Here is an 18895-nt window from a genome sequence, read left to right on the forward strand (position 1 = left end):
GCCAAGAAACTAACATATTACTCTACAGTTTCAGGAACACTTAAAAGGATTGCAACAACAGGTTAGTTTTAAGCGAGAAAAACAAATCATTATGCTGACAGCATGATGACATTTATGCCGAAACATTTTACTGTTGTTAGGTTCGGTGATCCAACTAGATAAATCCGCAGCGTGTTGCTCTTGATGGTATATTTTCGGATTGGCTACCTGTGACTTCTGGTGTGCCCCAGAGATCTATCCTGGGTCCACTACTGTTTTTAGTTCATGCAAATGATATGCCAAACTATATCCATCTCGGTTCTAGTCTTGCCTTGTTTGCTGATGATAGTAAGCTTCACCGCCCTATTGACAGCATAAGTTCCGCTGCCTCATTGCAGACGGATCTGGACTGTTTGGAGCAATGGAGCACTGATCATGGCATGAAGTTTAACACTACCAAATGTAAAGTCTTACATATGACTAAAAGAAGATCTTGTCAGGGGCCTAAACATAACTACCAGCTTGCAGGCGAAGCCTTGGTATCCGCTACTGAAACTTCCGATCTTGGTGTGACTGTCACTTATCAGTTGTCGTGTCGTGTCTTGCGAGATAAGACTTTATATATTTACACTTTTATCATGCACTTTGTTTTAGTTATGGCTGACACCAAGCAAAAGAATCCACGCTCTGATGCCAGAGAAGTCCCAGCGCCTGTTCCCAGTAATCGGCCTGCATGGACCCACACCTTGAAAAGGATTAAAACAAAAGGTTAGTTTAAAGTGAGAAAATATAATATGTCCTAATTACCTTGAAGTAACAAATAAATACTGTGTTTGGTTTGCGAAGCAACTGAGAGCATACACATTTTGAATAACTGTGAAAACCTTGGTGCTTATTAGAGGCTGGGGGCTAAAAAATTGTCTTTGCTCTTTAGATCTTGATAGTTATTTTTATTTCGCAAATTAAATACCACATAATTAACAGTGATAATCAACTTTTGATTATTTAAAAGAAACATTATTCATAACCGCAGGTTGCCACATAGCACTCATATTTCTGCACTGAAACATACAGTATACGGCTTTATCAAAGAAAAATACTTCCCCATGGCAATTTGGGGTGGTGGCTGGGCTGGGAGCTTTTAAAATTATTTTCTAGTTTTACCATAACTTAAACCTGTTAACACTGATATTTGTTTTCTGCAGTGAGCCCCAGCACATCAAAAGCAAATTTTGAAGATTTTTTGATAAGTGAGTTGACATAAATACTCTGACAAGTTATTGAAAGGCCTTGGGATAATCACTTTTATTTGATTCATGAAAGTGTAAACACTGCACTTGCCACTTCAGACAAAGCTTGGAGCAGTTTTCTTATGACTGTCAGAAGCTCAGTACCGTATGCGTGCCTTGATGTAACGGTGATGTTTTCTAGAATTTTGATTGGCTGAATTTTTTCCGCAATGGGAATGGTCTGGTATATACCTTGCTGTTTCAAGCTAGACCATTCCTGCCCGGAATTTTTCACAGTCTTACAATAACTGCCCTTATTTGATGTATATTGAGTATATAGTGAAGGCTAAAAATCTGTCTGAAAAACCTTTGGGCTTTGATTTACTCAACTGACTAAATAAAGATAAGATAAATTTTATATCCCTCGATTTCATATTTTAAATACTCAATTTAGCTGTTGAGATGATCAGTCGTCCTTTTGTTTTCCTTTTAACACCTACTTCGTTTACTTCTTTGTTATTTTGTTGAGTTTGGAAGCGAATTCTGGGATGAATTTATTTTCCGAAGTTTATACGCGTTCAATTAATACGAACGACGGACTTCCATTTCAACGGATTTCTGTTTGCTAAGTCTTCTGAAAAACAAATTCTGGATTTTTTAAAATTTAAAAGTCGAGCCTAGTGCTTTATTTCAGTAATCATTCGTATAAGCCTCTATGGCTAACAAAAAGCGTTGCGTTATGCGTTACCACTTATCTTGACCTTCATGGCTCACGGCGCTTACAATCGATTTGATGCCTGAAGTTTACAATGTGAACTAAGCGAATATCTTATAGAAATTCTTTTAGAAATACTATCACTTGACTTCATTCAAGTCTGTAAATTACTGATTATTTATTGGAGCGCATTCTCGTTAGTTAGTTTTGTATATCGCATCAGCTGTTTGTAATGTCCCACCAGAATCCACTTTTTATCCCGGACGGGCTTTTTATTCAGAACGGCATATTTGGCTTGGATGACAAAACTAGCCAAACTTTCTTTAAGACTCCATTACTCTTGTTTTGAAATCTAATGACAAGTTCTTTTTTCGATGCTTTCGGCTCTATCTACGAGTCTTTAGAAAAAATCTAAATATGTTGACGATTGTACATTTATGTATATGATGTATTCTGTTTCCTTTAAAACATCAGCAAAAAAAAAAAAAAGGTTTCACTTAATGGAATTTTAGTTTTGGCGTTAATCGTATTATTTTACTTCAACTTGCATCTTTCCTAGATTCTTTTGATTTAGATAATCCGAAATATAAAACAATGTGCGAATATGCGCATGCAGAGTGAGTGGGTCCACAGTGCTAGAAGTATCCCACATGGAACATTAGCATTTCATTTCCCCATATAAATATCATATAAAGTAGTCTATACTGAATAAGAGCTATGTGCTTGTTAGTGTCGCGTAACGTTCGTAAGCAGATGAAGTAGGCCGACCGATAAAAACGTTTAATTATTGATCTGCCAACATCTTAGTGAGCGAGGGAGTGACATATTTGCATATTCAGACCCTTACAATAACTCGTTTTTACGCTTCGCGTATCCACGAGTTAGAAAAGATGCACAAAAGCGGTTAAAACAATAAAACAATAATAAGCTTGTAAAGGCACTTGGAATAGCCCTGGGTCCTCCTCTGGGTCTCTCGCTTGATTCGAGGGGTTTAATAAACTAGTTGAAACCAAAAAAACAATAATAAGCTCGCAAAGGCACTTGGGATAGCCCTGGATCCTACCTCCTCAGAGTAAGAAAAAGTTATAAAAATCGAGCTCTTGTATTTCTTTAGAAAAACAAGGCAGCCATCAAAATATGAATCCGAAATTTTTAATCTTAGTTCTCACCTGTGTTAATTTATTTTTTCAGTTGCTGTAGTAGTAGCTGTAGTAGCTGTTCTTATTCTCTGTAAGTGTATTGATGTGTATTGATGGTGTGATATTATATTACTGGTTTATCCCGTCATGCATTGTAGGTTTTTTTATTTATTTTATTTTTGAATTAGAAAAAAATCGATAGTACTTAATTAGAGCAATTATTATTATTATTATTATTATTATTATTACCTCTTAGCATTATCTATTTTCTATACTCTCCAGGAAATTTGGAGATACTTGTCAAAACACTGGAGTACGTCGAGTACTTTCAGGTTCCGTACAGATTCTACAACTGGCTACTTTTATTTGCCAAATTAGTTGAACATGTCAAATGCTAAAGCAATACCTTAGCATTATTTTTAGTAGTAGAAGTATAATGACAAAAAAAAAAGATGCATAAAAACTGGTTAAAACAAAGAAAACGATAAAAAGCATGCAAAGGCCCTTGAGATAGCCCTCCTCTGAGTAAAGGCAAGGCATAAAGATTGAGCTCTGGTATTTCTTTGGCAAAGCAGCAATCAATATATGAATCAGAAATGTTTAACCTTAGTTCTAACCTGCGCTAATCTATTTTTTCCAGTTGCTGAACTAGTAGCTTTAATAGCTGTTGTTTTTCTCTATGGTTTTACACGTGCACACTTTTGTCCAAGAGACTTGGCTATCAGTGCTGTTATTGCTGCCTTACACACCTTGTTGACTTACAGGGTATACATAATGTGTTGTAAGTGTATTGATGTATATATTATGAGGGTTCACTGCTGTTATTGGTGCCTTACTCATCTACTTGACGTACTGGGCATACATGATGTGGTGTAAGTGTATTGATGTATATATTATGAGGGTTCATTGCTGTTATTGGTGCCTTACTCATCTACTTGACTTACAGGGCATACATGATGTGGTGTAAGTGTATTGATGTATATATTATGAGGGTTCACTGCTGTTATTGGTGCCTTACTTATCTACTTGACTTACAGGGCATACATGATGTGGTGTAAGTGTATTGATGTATATATTATGAGGGTTCACTGCTGTTATTGGTGCCTTACTTATCTACTTGACTTACAGGGCATACATGATGTGGTGTAAGTGTATTGTTGTATATATTATGAGGGTTCATTGCTGTTATTGGTGCCTTACTCATCTACTTGACTTACAGGGCATACATGATGTGCTGAGGGCTAAAAAAATTTTGTCTTGCTCTTTAGAACTTGATAGCTATTTTCATTTCACAATAACCGCAGGTTGTCACATAGCACTCATATTTCTGCACTGAAACATATAGTATACGGCTTTATCAAAGAAAAATACTGCCCAATGGCCATTTGGGGTGGGGGCTGGGCTGGGAACTTTTTAAACTATTTTCTAGTTTTACCATAACTTAAACCTATTTACACTGACATTTGTTTTCTGCAGTGAGCCCCAGCACATCAAAAGCAAGTTTCCGAGATAATTATTTCAAGGGTGAGTTCGCATTTAATTATAAATACTCTGAGAAGTTATTGAAAGGCCTTGAGTAGTATAGGGATTGGGGGTTCCAACTCACACACCACACCGAAATAACCCGTCTTAAAAGCATACGCCCGGGGTTCATTCGGGTTTTGAGAGCAACGTGGCCCGGGGTTATTCCACCAAGAGATTACGGGATCTTCCCGCCATCCACGACCCATTTGAGACCGTGAATACCCAATGAAATAAAGAAGCCACCAACGAATGCCATTAAATATGCTAACATATATTATGAAGTGCGAAATTCAAAAGGGGGGGTTACCCGTGACCTGTATTACTAAAAAGTCAAAATATTCGTTCTATATACGATGCATGAATGTAAAGAGTTTGTTTATGACTTCTGTGTAAAGTGCTTGAAACCCAAGTTTGTACCTACTAAGCCAAATAAGTATATTTGTTGTGGCAAAAAAATGCAAATAGAAGATGACACGTCAGCACAGTGTTACGAGTGTGGTAAGAATATTCGTAATGCCGTACCAAATGCTACCAGAGAGCAGTATTACGCCAATGGAGGTCGTAAGAAAACACCTTATAAGAGAATAAAATACTTTAGGGACTGGATGAGTCATATCCAGGGTTTACGACCGGTATATTTAGACAATGAAGTAAAGAAGAAAATCATAGACCACTTAGAAGAGCCAACCCCACAAAGTCTACGGAAAACGCTGAAAAAATTAAAACTAGGGAAATATTACAAAACTATTCCCTATCTTTTGTCTGAAATTACCGGTAAGTCTATTCCCGAGGTTTCTGATATGACAAAAGCCGAGTGGATGTTTTGTCGTCTGGATAAGGATATTCCTTATTACCCTGACGTAATTTACGAAATATTTTACAAAATAGACCCCAACCACCCACTGTTAGGATGGATTCCGAGAAGATAGTGAATCTTATGGCATAAGATGAGCGAATAGCATAAATCTTATGCCATAAGATGAGCGAATAGCATAAATCTTATGCCATAAGATGAGTAATTAGCATAAATCTTATGTCATAAGACGTTGGTTACGCGTAATGACTGACGTTCAATATGTAAATAGAATCCTGTCTCGCTTTTTTCAAAGAAAATATTTACTGAGCGAGCTTTCTTTGAAGCTCTTCTTTTGCCTCCTGGTAGATCTTTTTGCGAGATTCCTCGGAAAGATCTTTTACGACTGTTTTTTTGTTCCTTATGTCCGACTTTAATTTCTCGTACTTTTCCTCTTCAGCTAAGATAAGCGAGAATTCTACGTCGTCTATTTTTCTGTCACGCAAAGCCTTTGAGACAAGATCGGTAATTGTATTTACTTTAGCCCTTGACAGAGCTATTGTCGTGTCATGCTTGGATATTTTGCTTGACAACTGTTTCGTAATACTCGTAGCAACAGCCGAAATGATACCACAGGCTGCCCCAACGCCGGCCAAAGGAACTCCAATGATTATTCCCGGCCCAGTAAGCGAAGTAGCAACGCCAGAGCCCGTTAACACAACAGATATGGATCCTGAAGTTATCGCAATTTTATGTAGCGTAGTCCGGGCTCTAGCTTACTTTTTCCTAACTTTTTCGTAGTGTTTTGTCTGCCCTTCCAAGTAAGCCAGGATTAAGTTTGCCTTATCAAGGCGAAAGTTTTCAGCATCCTTACGAAGTTCAGGATAAAGTGGAGGTGCTGATGGTATAACATCCATTATATATACTAATGTACGACGCTTTTGGGAATGATATTGAGGAGCAGCCACATCATGACAACAGGGATTATGCCAACTGGAGAGCATTTAGGAAGATGTTTCCACATGCAGACCCTAGTAAGTTCGAAAGAAGGCCAGATGGGATTTACTTCAACGGCGAAAGAATGTACAGTAATGCGGACTTGGAGCCAAAGGCAACCGCCAAGCAACCAAAACCCGAGCATAAAGAAAGGCAACCTAATTTTCCAGAGCATCTATTAGTGACCACCCAGAATTACCCATTTTACGACAACAAAGATGCGGATGACTTTGCTAAGATGGTTACCTCCTTAGAAATCCCCGTGGGTCCTACGACTTTCAAGACAAAGGTCAGAGACATCTTTAGAGAAACTGCCATGAAACATACCTCAGGGAAAGAATCCAGAGAATGGTTATCAGGTCCCAACATGCGGTATTGGCCGCAGCAGTTAAACTTTGCTGTCTGGGCTGCTACTAAAGGATGTGGTATAGCCGCGGACATTTTCCATATTCCTTTCCTAAGATTTCATGTTACTTTTACTATTCGTAGGATATTGTTTGAGTTAGGAGCGCCGCTTCCTGGTGACACTGTCTTTAACCCAAAGGATAACAAATATGACAAAGTCGCATGGGAGTGATTAAAGAATGAGTTTAAGCTTACCAACCCTGATTTTCGCAACAAAGAGGGTGCCGCCCATGGTTTAGGAGAGACTTACGCCTATGCTTCGTATGTTGGTGCCAGCATAGAAACTCCAGGCATGGGATATCCTAGCTCTTACGAATTCTCGGACTTAGGAGGCAGCGGAACAAAGGGTAATCTAATTTACTTCATTCAGAGTAAAGAGAAGTATCCTTGGGCGCCTTTCTTTGCCGCAAAGGGCATTGGACTGAAAAACCTAGCAAGGATTAACCGCAGCATTGAAGCCTTTGTTTACTGCATTCTAGGAGCACAGGTTAGCACTCGCAGCCCCATCGTAGATGCCAGTGGTGCGTCGCAGGAAACGCAACAAGTATTCCTTGTTCTTTTCGAAAGCGCTGTTATCGAGAATGAGATCTCTAAATCAGTTCAAAGGTATCAATTAGCGGTGCAGCAATCCAAAGTGCGGTTAGATTACGCCTTGAGTCCTGGTTGTTGGTTAATGCCAAGTAATTTGGTTATCAACGCTAATTCCGTTGTGGGCTATAACAACAAATTTCAACGAGCTACTAAGGATATGAAGTTTGGGGTGAATGACGTAAACTCTGATACTACCAAGGGCATTCCTCACTTCGTAGAGGAGCCAAAAAAGTCACACGAAGCAAAGCTACCCGTAGTTAAGAAACCATCAAAGAAGGTCCATGTTGTGCCACCTGAGGAATATGACCATAACTTATTAAAAGCCGGCTTAACAGCTGCAAGCATTGGTCTGAGCTATTATATATGGCGATGAACAACCCCTACGTAGCTGGAGTAGATTGTGTCTATACGACTTACACAGGCGAGAAAAAATACGCCCAGGCGGCTTGGGTGGACGTCACTGGGATGTCCGTGGATTTGAACTACTCTGGGAAGAAGTTAATCCTTTGTAGTATTTGCATTGGCACGACTGGTCACGCCAACGTCGGCTTTAGGTTTCTGGATGAGAATGGCATACTGCATCCTATGAGAAATAAGACAAACAACAGGGAGCCTACGTATTTCTCCGTAGAGCCCCCGCCAACAGCGTCGAAAATCATTCCGTTTGGACTTTTCACATGGTTGCCGATTGCCATGGAAAGGTAAAGCTGCAAATGCGCGTAGATGATACGGGAAAGGCCACAGTAAATAGCATAGAGGACCAAAGAAATAAGCCTTATAATCACGCAACCATCAGCACTCTTACGGTGGTTAGTCTCTAGAAGGTAACTTTGTTGCCTGCCCCTTCAAACGAAGGGGACTTGTCCCCTGTAATATATGAATCCGCATTTAAGTGAAATGCGCTACGTTCACTATTTAGACGTGAAGGAGTACAAAGGGCATAAGTGGTTTGATACGGGGATGTGGGTTAAAGTTGGAGGACCTGCGTTAGTCATTTGCACCATTAGCATTAACACGGCAATGAGCGCGAACGTGGGGTTTAGGCTCGTCGATGAGAATGACGAGCCTTTGCCTCCCTATCGAACTTCCTCGAACAGCAGAAGAGCGGCCCACTCTTCGATGGAGCCAAACAAGATTAGCGGTGAAGATCTGACGCCGGTTACGTTTCATATGGTAATTAATTGTAAATATGCTAAGTTACAAATATTTCCTGATGATGGTAGCAACGATGGGTTGACGCCGAGCAACGCAAGGATAAATAGCATTGGCATGGGTAGTATTATCACTGACGCGGCTTGGAGCCATAAGCCCATTAGCACCATGACTGTCCTGCCGCTAGTTCCGCATTATCAAGGCGGCGCGAATACTATCTTTACTTACCCCAAGTCGAGAACGCCTCGGGCGCCCGACGACGATAAGCCCGATGTAATACATAAGGATAAGATCAATCCCGCATCTTCTTCAGGAGGACCACTCCAATAGCTACGACTAATATCCAGATGTTATTCCCCACGAACTTCAGCAGTTCTCCGCCGGCCCTAAGTGCCAGGCCAAGAACGCTACCAAGCAGCCCAGGCAAGCCGGCCGCCATCTTTTTCCCCAAGTCCGTCGGCCCACGGCCTAATTTCTTTACGCCCGCGCCTGTAGCCTTAAGCGCGTTAAGGATAACCCCTACTACGGTGCTAATAGCGACCGCGAATGCAAGGGGAACGCCATACTTCAAAAGGGCTCTTTTTACCTTTTCCTTGGTGGTAAGCCCCAACTCCTTTTCCAGGTTTTCCTTTTGTGCCTGAAATTCCGCAAGGCGTACCTCGAGGGTTTCTGCCTCCTTTTGGGCTGCCTCCCTTTCCTCTTCGGGACGAGTCTGGTCGTCGATTATTTCCTGCTGCCGCTCTATTTGCCCCTCCAGGTCTTCGATGGCCTGATCTCTTTGCCGGATTTGCTCTTCTTTGGTGTTGATTTCGGCAACCAACTGCCGCCGTTCCTCCAAAGAGCCGGCTATGGTGACATGCAAGTTTTTGGCTTCTTCCTTGCTCATATCCAGCTCTTGCAGGGCAAGATTGAAGGCCTTTTGGGCTCGGTCTCTATCGTCTAAGGCCGTTTCAGCTTCTTGCTTGATTTGCAGTATGACTTCGTCCTTGCCCTTAATTTCTTTCTTTTGAGCATCGGTTAGCTGCCGTATTTGTCTTTCGTAATTTGCTTCCTTTTCTTTCAACGTTTCTTGCAGTTCCTCGGCGCGTTTTTCTAGCGCGACCCTTTCATTCAGGGTTTCCAACCTTTCTAACGCACTTCGGGTAGCTAGTTGAAAGCCTTTTAATCTTGAGACGTCACCCCTAACGACACCATTTTCGTCGAAAAGGGGTTGCGGCCTTGTCCAGCGGTCCTTATCGGGGTGCCTTAAGTCTTGGACGCTTATTAAGACTTTACCGTCGCGCTCCGTAAGCTTTATGTCATCGACCTCCAAGCGGGAATAGCGCTGCGTTAGCTCTTGCTTTGCCCACTCTACGTTTTCTTGTTCGGGTTCCTCATTCATGTTTTGGAGTTTTAAGTACTCAGGAACGGGGCCGCGGTTTTTTGATTGTCACATGCGATTCAAGGCTGCCTTGAAACTTCTCCACTTATTACCATACCTGCTTATTAAGGCCATGTCGTAGACTAAAGGCTTTGCCTCCGCGTTTTTAGTCCATTCATCAAATTCTTCATTGTTAATATCAACTTGACCTTCTTCGGTAAGGGGGTCGAAATCCATTTCTTCCATTATATATGATAAGCTCAAAGTTAAACCCCAACGTATTACCTAAGCAGGTTGGCGGACTAAAGGCAGAACGCACCTTTCACCGGGTCACCTTTACCCCCAGCAGCGCAAAACCAGGAGAAACCTTGTACGTAGGCGTACCCCGTCTAACGGATAACCTAGTATTGGTTCCCGGTACCCTGGCGTTAAGGTTTGACCTAGCGATACAACCAAGCACAAAGGACAAGCGTTACACCGTCAATAACGTGGGCAGGAACCTCGTCTCTAAGATGAGAATCAAGTTCGCAGGGGAATCCCTCTTGGACTTAAATAGGTACGATTTGTACACCACCTATAAAGACTTATGGCTAACGGCGTTCGACCGCGCACAGAAGGTAGAGCAGGGAATTGGAAGCGTTATCCTTCGTAAGCTTCGCAGTGAAACCAACCCAGCGCCTACGGACTCCAGCGGAGCAACCGCAGTAGCAGACGCGACGAGGGTAAAGACCGCCTATGGTAGCAAGTATGTCATACCATTGGATTTCGAAGTGATTACGAACCATGGTGTGTGTTACCCCAGACAGTTATCCGAGTTACAGTTTGAAGTAACCTTGGCGGACACTACGAACGTCATTGGAGGCATGGACACCGCAATTAGCGGGGCTGTTGATCCCTATTCTGTTACCAACTTAGAGCTACAGTATGAGACCGTGTACAGCGAAGAGCTGGCTCGTAGCGCTGGCATGGAATACAGCTCCGGCAAGGCATTCCTTTACGACCACGTAGTGATGTACAAGACGTTCAGCTTCTTGGATAAGACGGACGAGGTTATCAACCAGAGCATTAACCTCCCCCGAAGAAGTCTCACGGGGTTGATGCTGGTGTTTGCCAAACCCTACGAGGCTGGTAAGCGCAACTCCGAGGCCTTTCACAAACCCAACATTACTAACGTGGGGGTAAATGTCAACGGAGTACCAAACAAGGTCTACTCCCAGGGAATAAAGCCCGCAGACGTGTACAGGGAGACAATGCGTAAGTTTGGTGACCAAATTAGCCCTGAGGAATTCTTTAATGATAAGTACGCGTTATGGATTGACATGCGCACCATCAATGACGAAACCATGCACGGTCAGGGTCTGCGGTTGGTAAACACCCAGGACGGCATCACCTTGGAGATCAAGCGCACCAAGAACACCAGTGCGGGCGACGGCGACAAGATAAACTGCTACGTTTTCGTGGTTTCAGACGCGCAACTGAGCGTAGAAATGAACTAATTGAAAAGCTTTGCATATTAACGACTTCGTTACCTCAGTCGTTCTAGTCGCTGCGCTCCCTCATCCTAAAAAAGTTAAAATATTTGACTAATATACCATGTTACGCGTCTTTGAAAACAACAACACCAAACTGCAATGCATAGTGCAAGGCGAAACTTTGTACTTTAAAGCAAAGGAGGTGGCAGCCGCGTTAGGATATGAGAAGCCAAGAAACGCAGTTAGGGAGCACGTTTCTGAGAAGTACCAGAAAAGGTCGAGTGAGTTAGGAAGGGCCCTAAAACAGGGCGCTTCTACTATGCACCCACATTCCGTGTTTATTTCCGAACCTGGTTTGTATGAGTTAATATTTAGCTCTAAGTTACCTCAAGCTGTGAAGTTTCGTGATTGGGTTTTCGAAGAAGTGCTACCCGCGCTTAGGAAGGCTGGTAAGTATGAAATAGAAAAGCGGTTTAGCACCCCAAACAAGTTGGTATTTAAGATCGACAACGAGTTTGACTTACATAAGAAAGTTGTCGACAACATTCGTAGATTCTACCCTCAAATGCTCGTAGCCCCTGGTCTAGGTGAATTGCAGGACTCGGATGGTAAGCGCATAAAGTGCTGGCAAAAAGGTTACCAAAGAGGTCAACCCGACTTGCTAATACTGAATGCACACGTCCATTACCGCGGCTTCTGCATAGAGCTAAAGACTCCGAAAGGCAACGGGGTACTTTCCACGGATCAACAACTACTATTGCAAAGGTATGAAGAAAACGGATATAAGGTAATGATTAGCAACGACTATGATGAAATCTGCCGTGCGATTGCTGAGTATGCTGTAAGCTTGCGAATTCCCTGTAGGTGGTGCTGTAAGTCTTTCAAAACCACAGACACTCTGACAACGCATTTAAAGATATTTCATAGAATATATGATCCAGCAAGTGCATTGACGTGATTTGATTGAGGGTATCGCATACGAAATAAAAAATTACGTTGTCTTCGAGGATTTAAACCAAATGCGGTTACTCCTCAAATACGACGACGTAGAGTATTCTCTCTGGGCACCTGACAGGGTGCGCTACATATTGCAAGGTGAGGAATTCACCCCCCTGCGGACACACGGTAAGCGGGATGGTAAGTGGGCCTTTGACATTGAAAGGAGAATTAAGGAGTCTCCAATTCACGGATGATTCGAGAAGAGGGCGTCGGCGACAGTCCTGCGGGCGGCACCAATGGTCCGTAAAGTCGTCCCCTAAGTACGTGCGGCGGCAGTCGTACCTTTCCCCTGAGGTAAGGGTGACTTTTTTTTATCTTTTGAGGTTGGTCAGCGCGCTCCTTTACCACCTCCTTAACGGCCTCAGATATTATACAGTCGTTTGACGCTTCGCAGGTAATACAGTCCATATATTGAAAGACTACGAGGGCGGCTGCGTAGGCCAACATATATGTTAAGCTGAGGTTAAATTTTTGTTAAATGGGGTTGGAAACCCTCAAAAAGAATGTCTCAGAATGTTAAGCTGAGGTTAAATCTTTGTTAAGAGACAGTTGAATATGTGTTCCTCCTCTCTTACGCATCCACATCTATTGCATTGCTGCCTCCAATATTCCCTGTTAGTCCATGGAACACCTTCTAACATGTCAAAACGGGGTAGCGTCCTACTTATCTTCCTAAAGTAGTCTATTCGATTCCTTAGGTTATCATCCTTATGTGTGCAACGACTCATGAGATCCCCGCACTGATAACAATCCACCCCTTCCAAGTCGTATCCCTTTGAAAGGTATTGATACGATCTTTCATGCTTTTCCTCGTGAGTTTGAAGCCGCTGACGACTACTTAAAACCTTTCCACAGTAACTACACTCCGTTGTTTTACGACAAATACCCTTATTTACGTGTTGTTGCATCTTTTGAACGGTGCTGAACTCCTTATTACAATCCTTGCAAGTCTTACTGACTAACTTCTTCGTACAAACCCCATGGTAAACGTGGTATTTTAACCTTTGCTTTGTACTAAAAACCTTCTTACAGACTAAGCAGTCCATATATACTTAACAATATCTTAACCTATATTTAACATTTTAAGGCACCTTTCTTAGGAGTTTCCGACCCCATTTAACAATATCTTAACCTATATTTAACATTTTAAGGCACCTTTCTTAGGGGTTTCCGACCCCATTTAACAATATCTTAACCTATATTTAACATTTTATGGTGGATATCTCATAAAGTCCTTAACGGACTCCTTAACCCATGAGGCCATCGTTATCATGGCACCAAACCTTTCCGCGCGCTTCAGACCACACATTTCATCGTACAACTCCTGCACGCGCTCTTTTAATCGATTGATCTCCTCCCTTTGCATTTCGATGGTGTCTCTCTTATCTTTGACGTCGTTAACGATTCTCTGCACTGCTTCCGTAGGCTCCATATATACCAGGGAATAAATTTGTTTGCTGGAATATATGAACCCAGATCACATACCTTGTAACGCTCTGATAGTAGGACCCACCGGCTGCGGAAAGACCCAGTTCGTGGTAGAGCAGCTATTAGGACCCTTTAGATACCGATTTGACTATATCGTGCTGCTTTGTCCCACCTACGTGAATAACCGCACCTGGACGGGCATAGGAGTGAAAGATGACGACTTCATATTGGACGACATCGCCTGCGGGGACGACGTAAAAAGACGCACGTCGGAGCTCGTTAAACTCGCCTTTAGCGGCAGGCATGACAACATTAGCGTTTGGTTGCTCTCGCAGCAGCTTACCAGTGTCTCTAAGCCCTTTAGGGAAAACATAGGATCTCTCGTAGTATTTTATACTCCGAGCAAGTCTGATCTGGAAACCATCTTAAGCGACTATGGCGGTGAAATATCCAAGGAACAGTTACACGAATACATGCGCCACTTAAAGACGCACCAACATTCCAAGATGATCTTCTCTTTGAGGTTTCCGTATTCCATAAAGATCTCCGATCTTTGATTCCTAATGTATATGGAGATTGAGCAGTTGATAGATGAAGTCCCCACACAGCTAAGTGAACAACTTAACATCCTTTTGTCATCTGGGAAGTGCAAGGAAATGATAGGCAAGGAACTTACCCATGAGCAGGTTAATAAGTTGTCGGAAGAGGAAGTTAAGAAGTTCCATAAGAGGTATGAGGCCGCCCTTGCAAGTAAGACCACAGACGCCGTAGCAGACTCCGCTATCCGACTTGCCACTAAATTGCTTGGACTTGCACTGCCCATAGACGACGTGGAGCAACTGCGGAAGGACATAAGCGAGGACTATGTCATCGCCCAAGAACTTAAGATAACCTGCGGGTGGTTGTCTTTGAAGTGCGGTAAGTTAATGGCAGTCGCCTCTGCGGCACTTCACGTAGCTCAGCATGTCGACTTGAAGGAGGTACTGGTGTCTTGGAAGGACTTTAAGAAGGACAGGGACGTTGAAAAGGTCTTCCAGGCGGCACTTGCTGAGGTACCTGATCAAGTCGCCTCAAGTCCTTCTTAAGTACTTACTTAAGTCATTCTCAAGTCGCCTCAAGTACTTAGTCAAGTCATCCTTAAGTTACTTATCAAGTCCTTCAAGTCCTTAGATATAAATGAGTGAACCAGAGTCGAAGTTAGAGCAGCCCCAAGAGGAGCAAAAGATTACCAAGACTAAATCTCTAGGTAGAGTTGCCGCGGGGAAGAAGCTCACGGAGATGAACAGGAAGAACAAAGCAAAGAAGGAGGAAAAGGTGGAGGAAAGAGAAGAGGAATCCTTTATTAATCCGGGGTACGTTATCGGCGTGTTGGGAGTTGCTATAGCAGCAGGCAGCCTCTACTTACAATGGCGGGCTACGAAGCCAAAAGTAGAACCCGTACATGTGACGCAGGAGCCTTGAAGCAAAATACCCGTAATGGAGTAATAATAACCTTCTCGCTCTGTAATATAATGTCAACCGCGTTATTGAAAACTGTTGAAGAAGCAGCTATTATTACTTCTATTGTTGCGGGTATTGGTTGGGTAGGTAAGAAAGTGCTCAAAGAAGACTTTACTGAAGACCCAAGCAAGAGCTTCGCTAACTTTGCTAAGATGACCGCTGCCGTGGGCGGGGCTATCATGCTAAAGGACTATCTGCAGAAGGAAAAGTACATTCCTTCTAAGATATAAATGGCTGCTATGATAGCAGGTTCACTAATTGCTGCTTTAGCATTCACTGGCGCCAGTTACGCAGGTAAGTACATAGAAAAGGCGGCAACTGGCGGAAGTAGTCTCGAAGCTGAAAGAAAGAGACACGACTTGGCGCTGGAAAAGTATCAAAGGGACGTGGCGGCTTGGAATGAAAAAAGACAAGCTTACAGGGATTGGTTGGATAAGAACTACCAAGATAAGATGCAGGCAGACAAGAACTTTGAAAACACAGACTACGCCTTTAAGCTTTATGCGCAAGCACACCCCGACTTTAGAATGAGAAAGCCACAGTTTAAGAATTACTACCAGCCTTCTAAGAAACAAAAAGATAGCGAGTTGGTATTCGTAGGAGTTGCAGGGCTGGCGGGAGGCGTAGCTTTGGCGTACTTAGTCTAAGTCAGCAAGCGTAGCTTGCTTCTAGAAGGGGACTTGTCCCCTGTAATATATGATCGTCTTTTTGGAAAGCGATAAGAATAACTTTACTACTTATCTGAATCCCCCCATCAAAGCCTGTAAGGTCCGGCTCATAAGTTGCTCTTTGTACAATTCTTGGTATAATTTAATTAATGGCATGGTCACTGAGTTTAAAGGCAACGGCCAGTATCAAGGCGTAATGCTACCCAATGGACATTACACCCCAATCACACTGGCCAAGGAATTAGCAAAGTACGGCTATACTCTCACCACGGGATTGCCGCACGAAATGACCTTCAAACATAATCTTCCTAACAATTTCTCGGTAACCCTATGAAAAGCTGATGCATTGGGATCTTTACTAGGTGTCTCAGGCAAGACAATTACCAACACGGCCATACCCGTGAAATGGAAAGTCGCATCCTCTTACGAAGTCTATTGCGACTTGGTCCATAGTTACAACAATGGAAAAAAGTCTTCTCTTATGTCCAAGTTTCTGCCCAAAGGTAATCCATTTGACCCAGTAGAATACACTCCCATTTCTTTGAGCTATGACTTGTCTCATTTGGTAGAAAGCATAACATCACCATCAAAGTGGACGGAGAGACGGTGGATTTCAACGGACACAAGATCAATCTCGTTTTGGAATTCATATAATGGGCCGCGTAGAGGACAAACTTAAGAGGATTTACTATGGACCCGAAGGCTATTGGAAAGGAGCGTCGGCCATCAAGAAACTTGCAGCCGCGGCCAGGGTATCAGAGGAAATGGCTAAGAACTGGTTAAGAAAACAAACCCTCTGGCAGGTTTATCTTCCCGTGCCCAAGTACATTCCCAGGCCCAGCTTTACCGTAAGTGCCCCCAATGAAGTTCATCAGGCGGATTTGCTTTTCTTGCCGCACGACAAGGTGGGAAGAAAAACCTATAGATACGCTTTGACCGTAGTTGATATCGCAAGCAGATACAAGGACGCCGAACCCATAACCAGCAAGGATTCTGGGGAAGTCGCAGAAGCCCTAGGTAGGATTTATAAGCGCGTCTTGAAATGGCCTAAGCTGCTGCAAGTGGATGCGGGGACGGAGTTCATGGGCGTGGTTACTAAGACCCTGAAAGACCACAGCACCAAGATCAGGAGAGTCGAAGCTGAGTACCACAGGGGTCAGAGCATCGTCGAAAGATTTAATAAGACCTTGGCCGAGCGTCTCTTTGGGTACCAATATTGGAAAGAGCTGGAAGATCCCTCCAAACGCAACAGGGAATGGACTCAGAGGCTCCCCCAGGTCGTCGCGGCTTTGAACAACGAGGCGGCCAGGGCTACGGGGATAAAACCCAAGGATGCCATAAAAAAGAAACACGTGGAACACAAGTCCTACGTCAGAAGTTCAAGGGCGGTCTTCCCCCAGGAAAAGAGATTAGGTGATGTCACGGTTCGATATCTCTATGAGCCGGGAGAATTAGAAGGAGGATCCAAAAGAGCTACGGATCCTAATTGGTCTTTGGAAACTTACCAGATCCGAAGTGCGATAGCTAAGAAGGGTCAGCCCATCTTGTATTATCTTCATGATTGTCCCACGCGTGGGTTCGTCAAAGAAGAACTGCTTATCGTGTGATTACCAAACGCGTGGGTGTAAATTCCGTCGTCGCACATCCAGCGCTTGCCGTCAAATGCTGACAACGACACCTTTTCCTGAGTGATGTTGTGTATTTGGTGGCCATACGATCGTAAGGAGTTCATGTTGTGGCGCTGCGTCTTTTGGGTATTCAAGACATCTAAGTAAGATTGGTGCGTAAGTTGCTTCTTAACTACGTACTTTTTTACGCCTTTTGCCTTCTTATCTGCGCCGTCGCTCTTTAAGACGCTGTACATCTTTGGCTTTAACCCAACGTACTCTACAATTGGTCTGCCAAGCACCTCATCCTTCATCTTTCCTATAACTTTCTTGTTCTTAGCTGAGTAAAGTGGGTGGTCTTTTGGGTAGCCGGACGTGTCGTATTCGTCAATGTCTTCAAGGCAGTCCGCGTAAACGTCGGGGGTTTCAATCTCCATTATTAGTGAGTCTGTGTCGGTGTACAATAAACGACACTTGTCACCGTACTTTGGTTTTAATTTGTCGTAGTAAAACTCATACATGAGCAACTTAGACAGCTCTAACACTGTGAAGCCGGTGTAAACGGGCTTATTTAAGAAGAGATTGGCTTTCTTCATGTGAATCACATAGAAGTTAAGCATGTCTACGTAGCGTACAAAGCCTGGCTGGGATACATAAGACTCAGCCTCTTCGCGCGTATTTACAATCTTTATCGACACCCGCTTGCGGATGTTCTCCATTGTCTTACCAAACACTGAGTTGTTCATAAGCTTAAACAGGTTCTTCTCAAAGTCGTTCTTGGCTGCTGTGCGCTTTTGCGTGTTAAAGTCTATGTAAGGCTGCATCCAAGACTCTTGACGGAACTTTAACGCGCGGTGGACCTTCGTTACGCGCATTCCGTGGCGCACGTAGAATTGTAAGTTGCGGTAGTGAACTACGTACTTCTTTTTGTTCATTAAGTTCATAGTAAGCTTGCGGTATGGTTTGTATGTGGGGCAAATTTTCTTTTGTAATGGCAAGAGTTGTTCAAAAGGTATCTCAATCGACTCTGGCGCTAATGGGTAATCGTCGTGAAGGTCGTGTAAGTGTTCTGGGTATTCCAAATCCACCTCAAGGATAAAGCGTTTGCGGCTGTCGGGTCTTATTTGCATGTAAAACTCCGGTTCGCGTGGCTCAGTCCATTCAAAGTCGCGCACTGGCAAGTGTTGGGACATCGCCCAGCCGTAAAGGTTGTTCGCATCTAGGTAAAATATGTAGGTTGATGGTTTCTCGGGGTCGTGCCCCTCAACTTGTGGGTTATTAGCTCGCGCAAATCGCCTCGATGGTCCACAAACCCCACCGCGAATTCCGTCCTCCATA

General features: G+C 43.3%; 1 protein-coding gene across 1 annotated transcript in view; it reads left to right on the forward strand.

The window, feature by feature from the left end:
* The window catches only part of LOC148910308 (uncharacterized), a 70660-nt gene that overhangs the window by 12880 nt on the left and 38885 nt on the right, over nt 1-18895 (forward strand). The window contains exons 2-7 of the mRNA XM_089031728.1: nt 29-61; nt 634-747; nt 1185-1229; nt 3115-3153; nt 3703-3843; nt 4539-4586. Of these exons, the coding sequence (XP_088887854.1) occupies nt 636-747; nt 1185-1229; nt 3115-3153; nt 3703-3843; nt 4539-4586 (385 nt within the window). The 5' untranslated portion in view covers nt 29-61; nt 634-635. The remainder of the gene's footprint in view (nt 1-28; nt 62-633; nt 748-1184; nt 1230-3114; nt 3154-3702; nt 3844-4538; nt 4587-18895) is intronic.

Source organism: Actinia tenebrosa, unplaced genomic scaffold, assembly GCF_029948245.1.
Source record: "Actinia tenebrosa isolate PJP-AT-01 unplaced genomic scaffold, QUT_ActTen_1.0 PGA_scaffold17__23_contigs__length_9995812, whole genome shotgun sequence".
NCBI lineage: Eukaryota > Metazoa > Cnidaria > Anthozoa > Actiniaria > Actiniidae > Actinia > Actinia tenebrosa.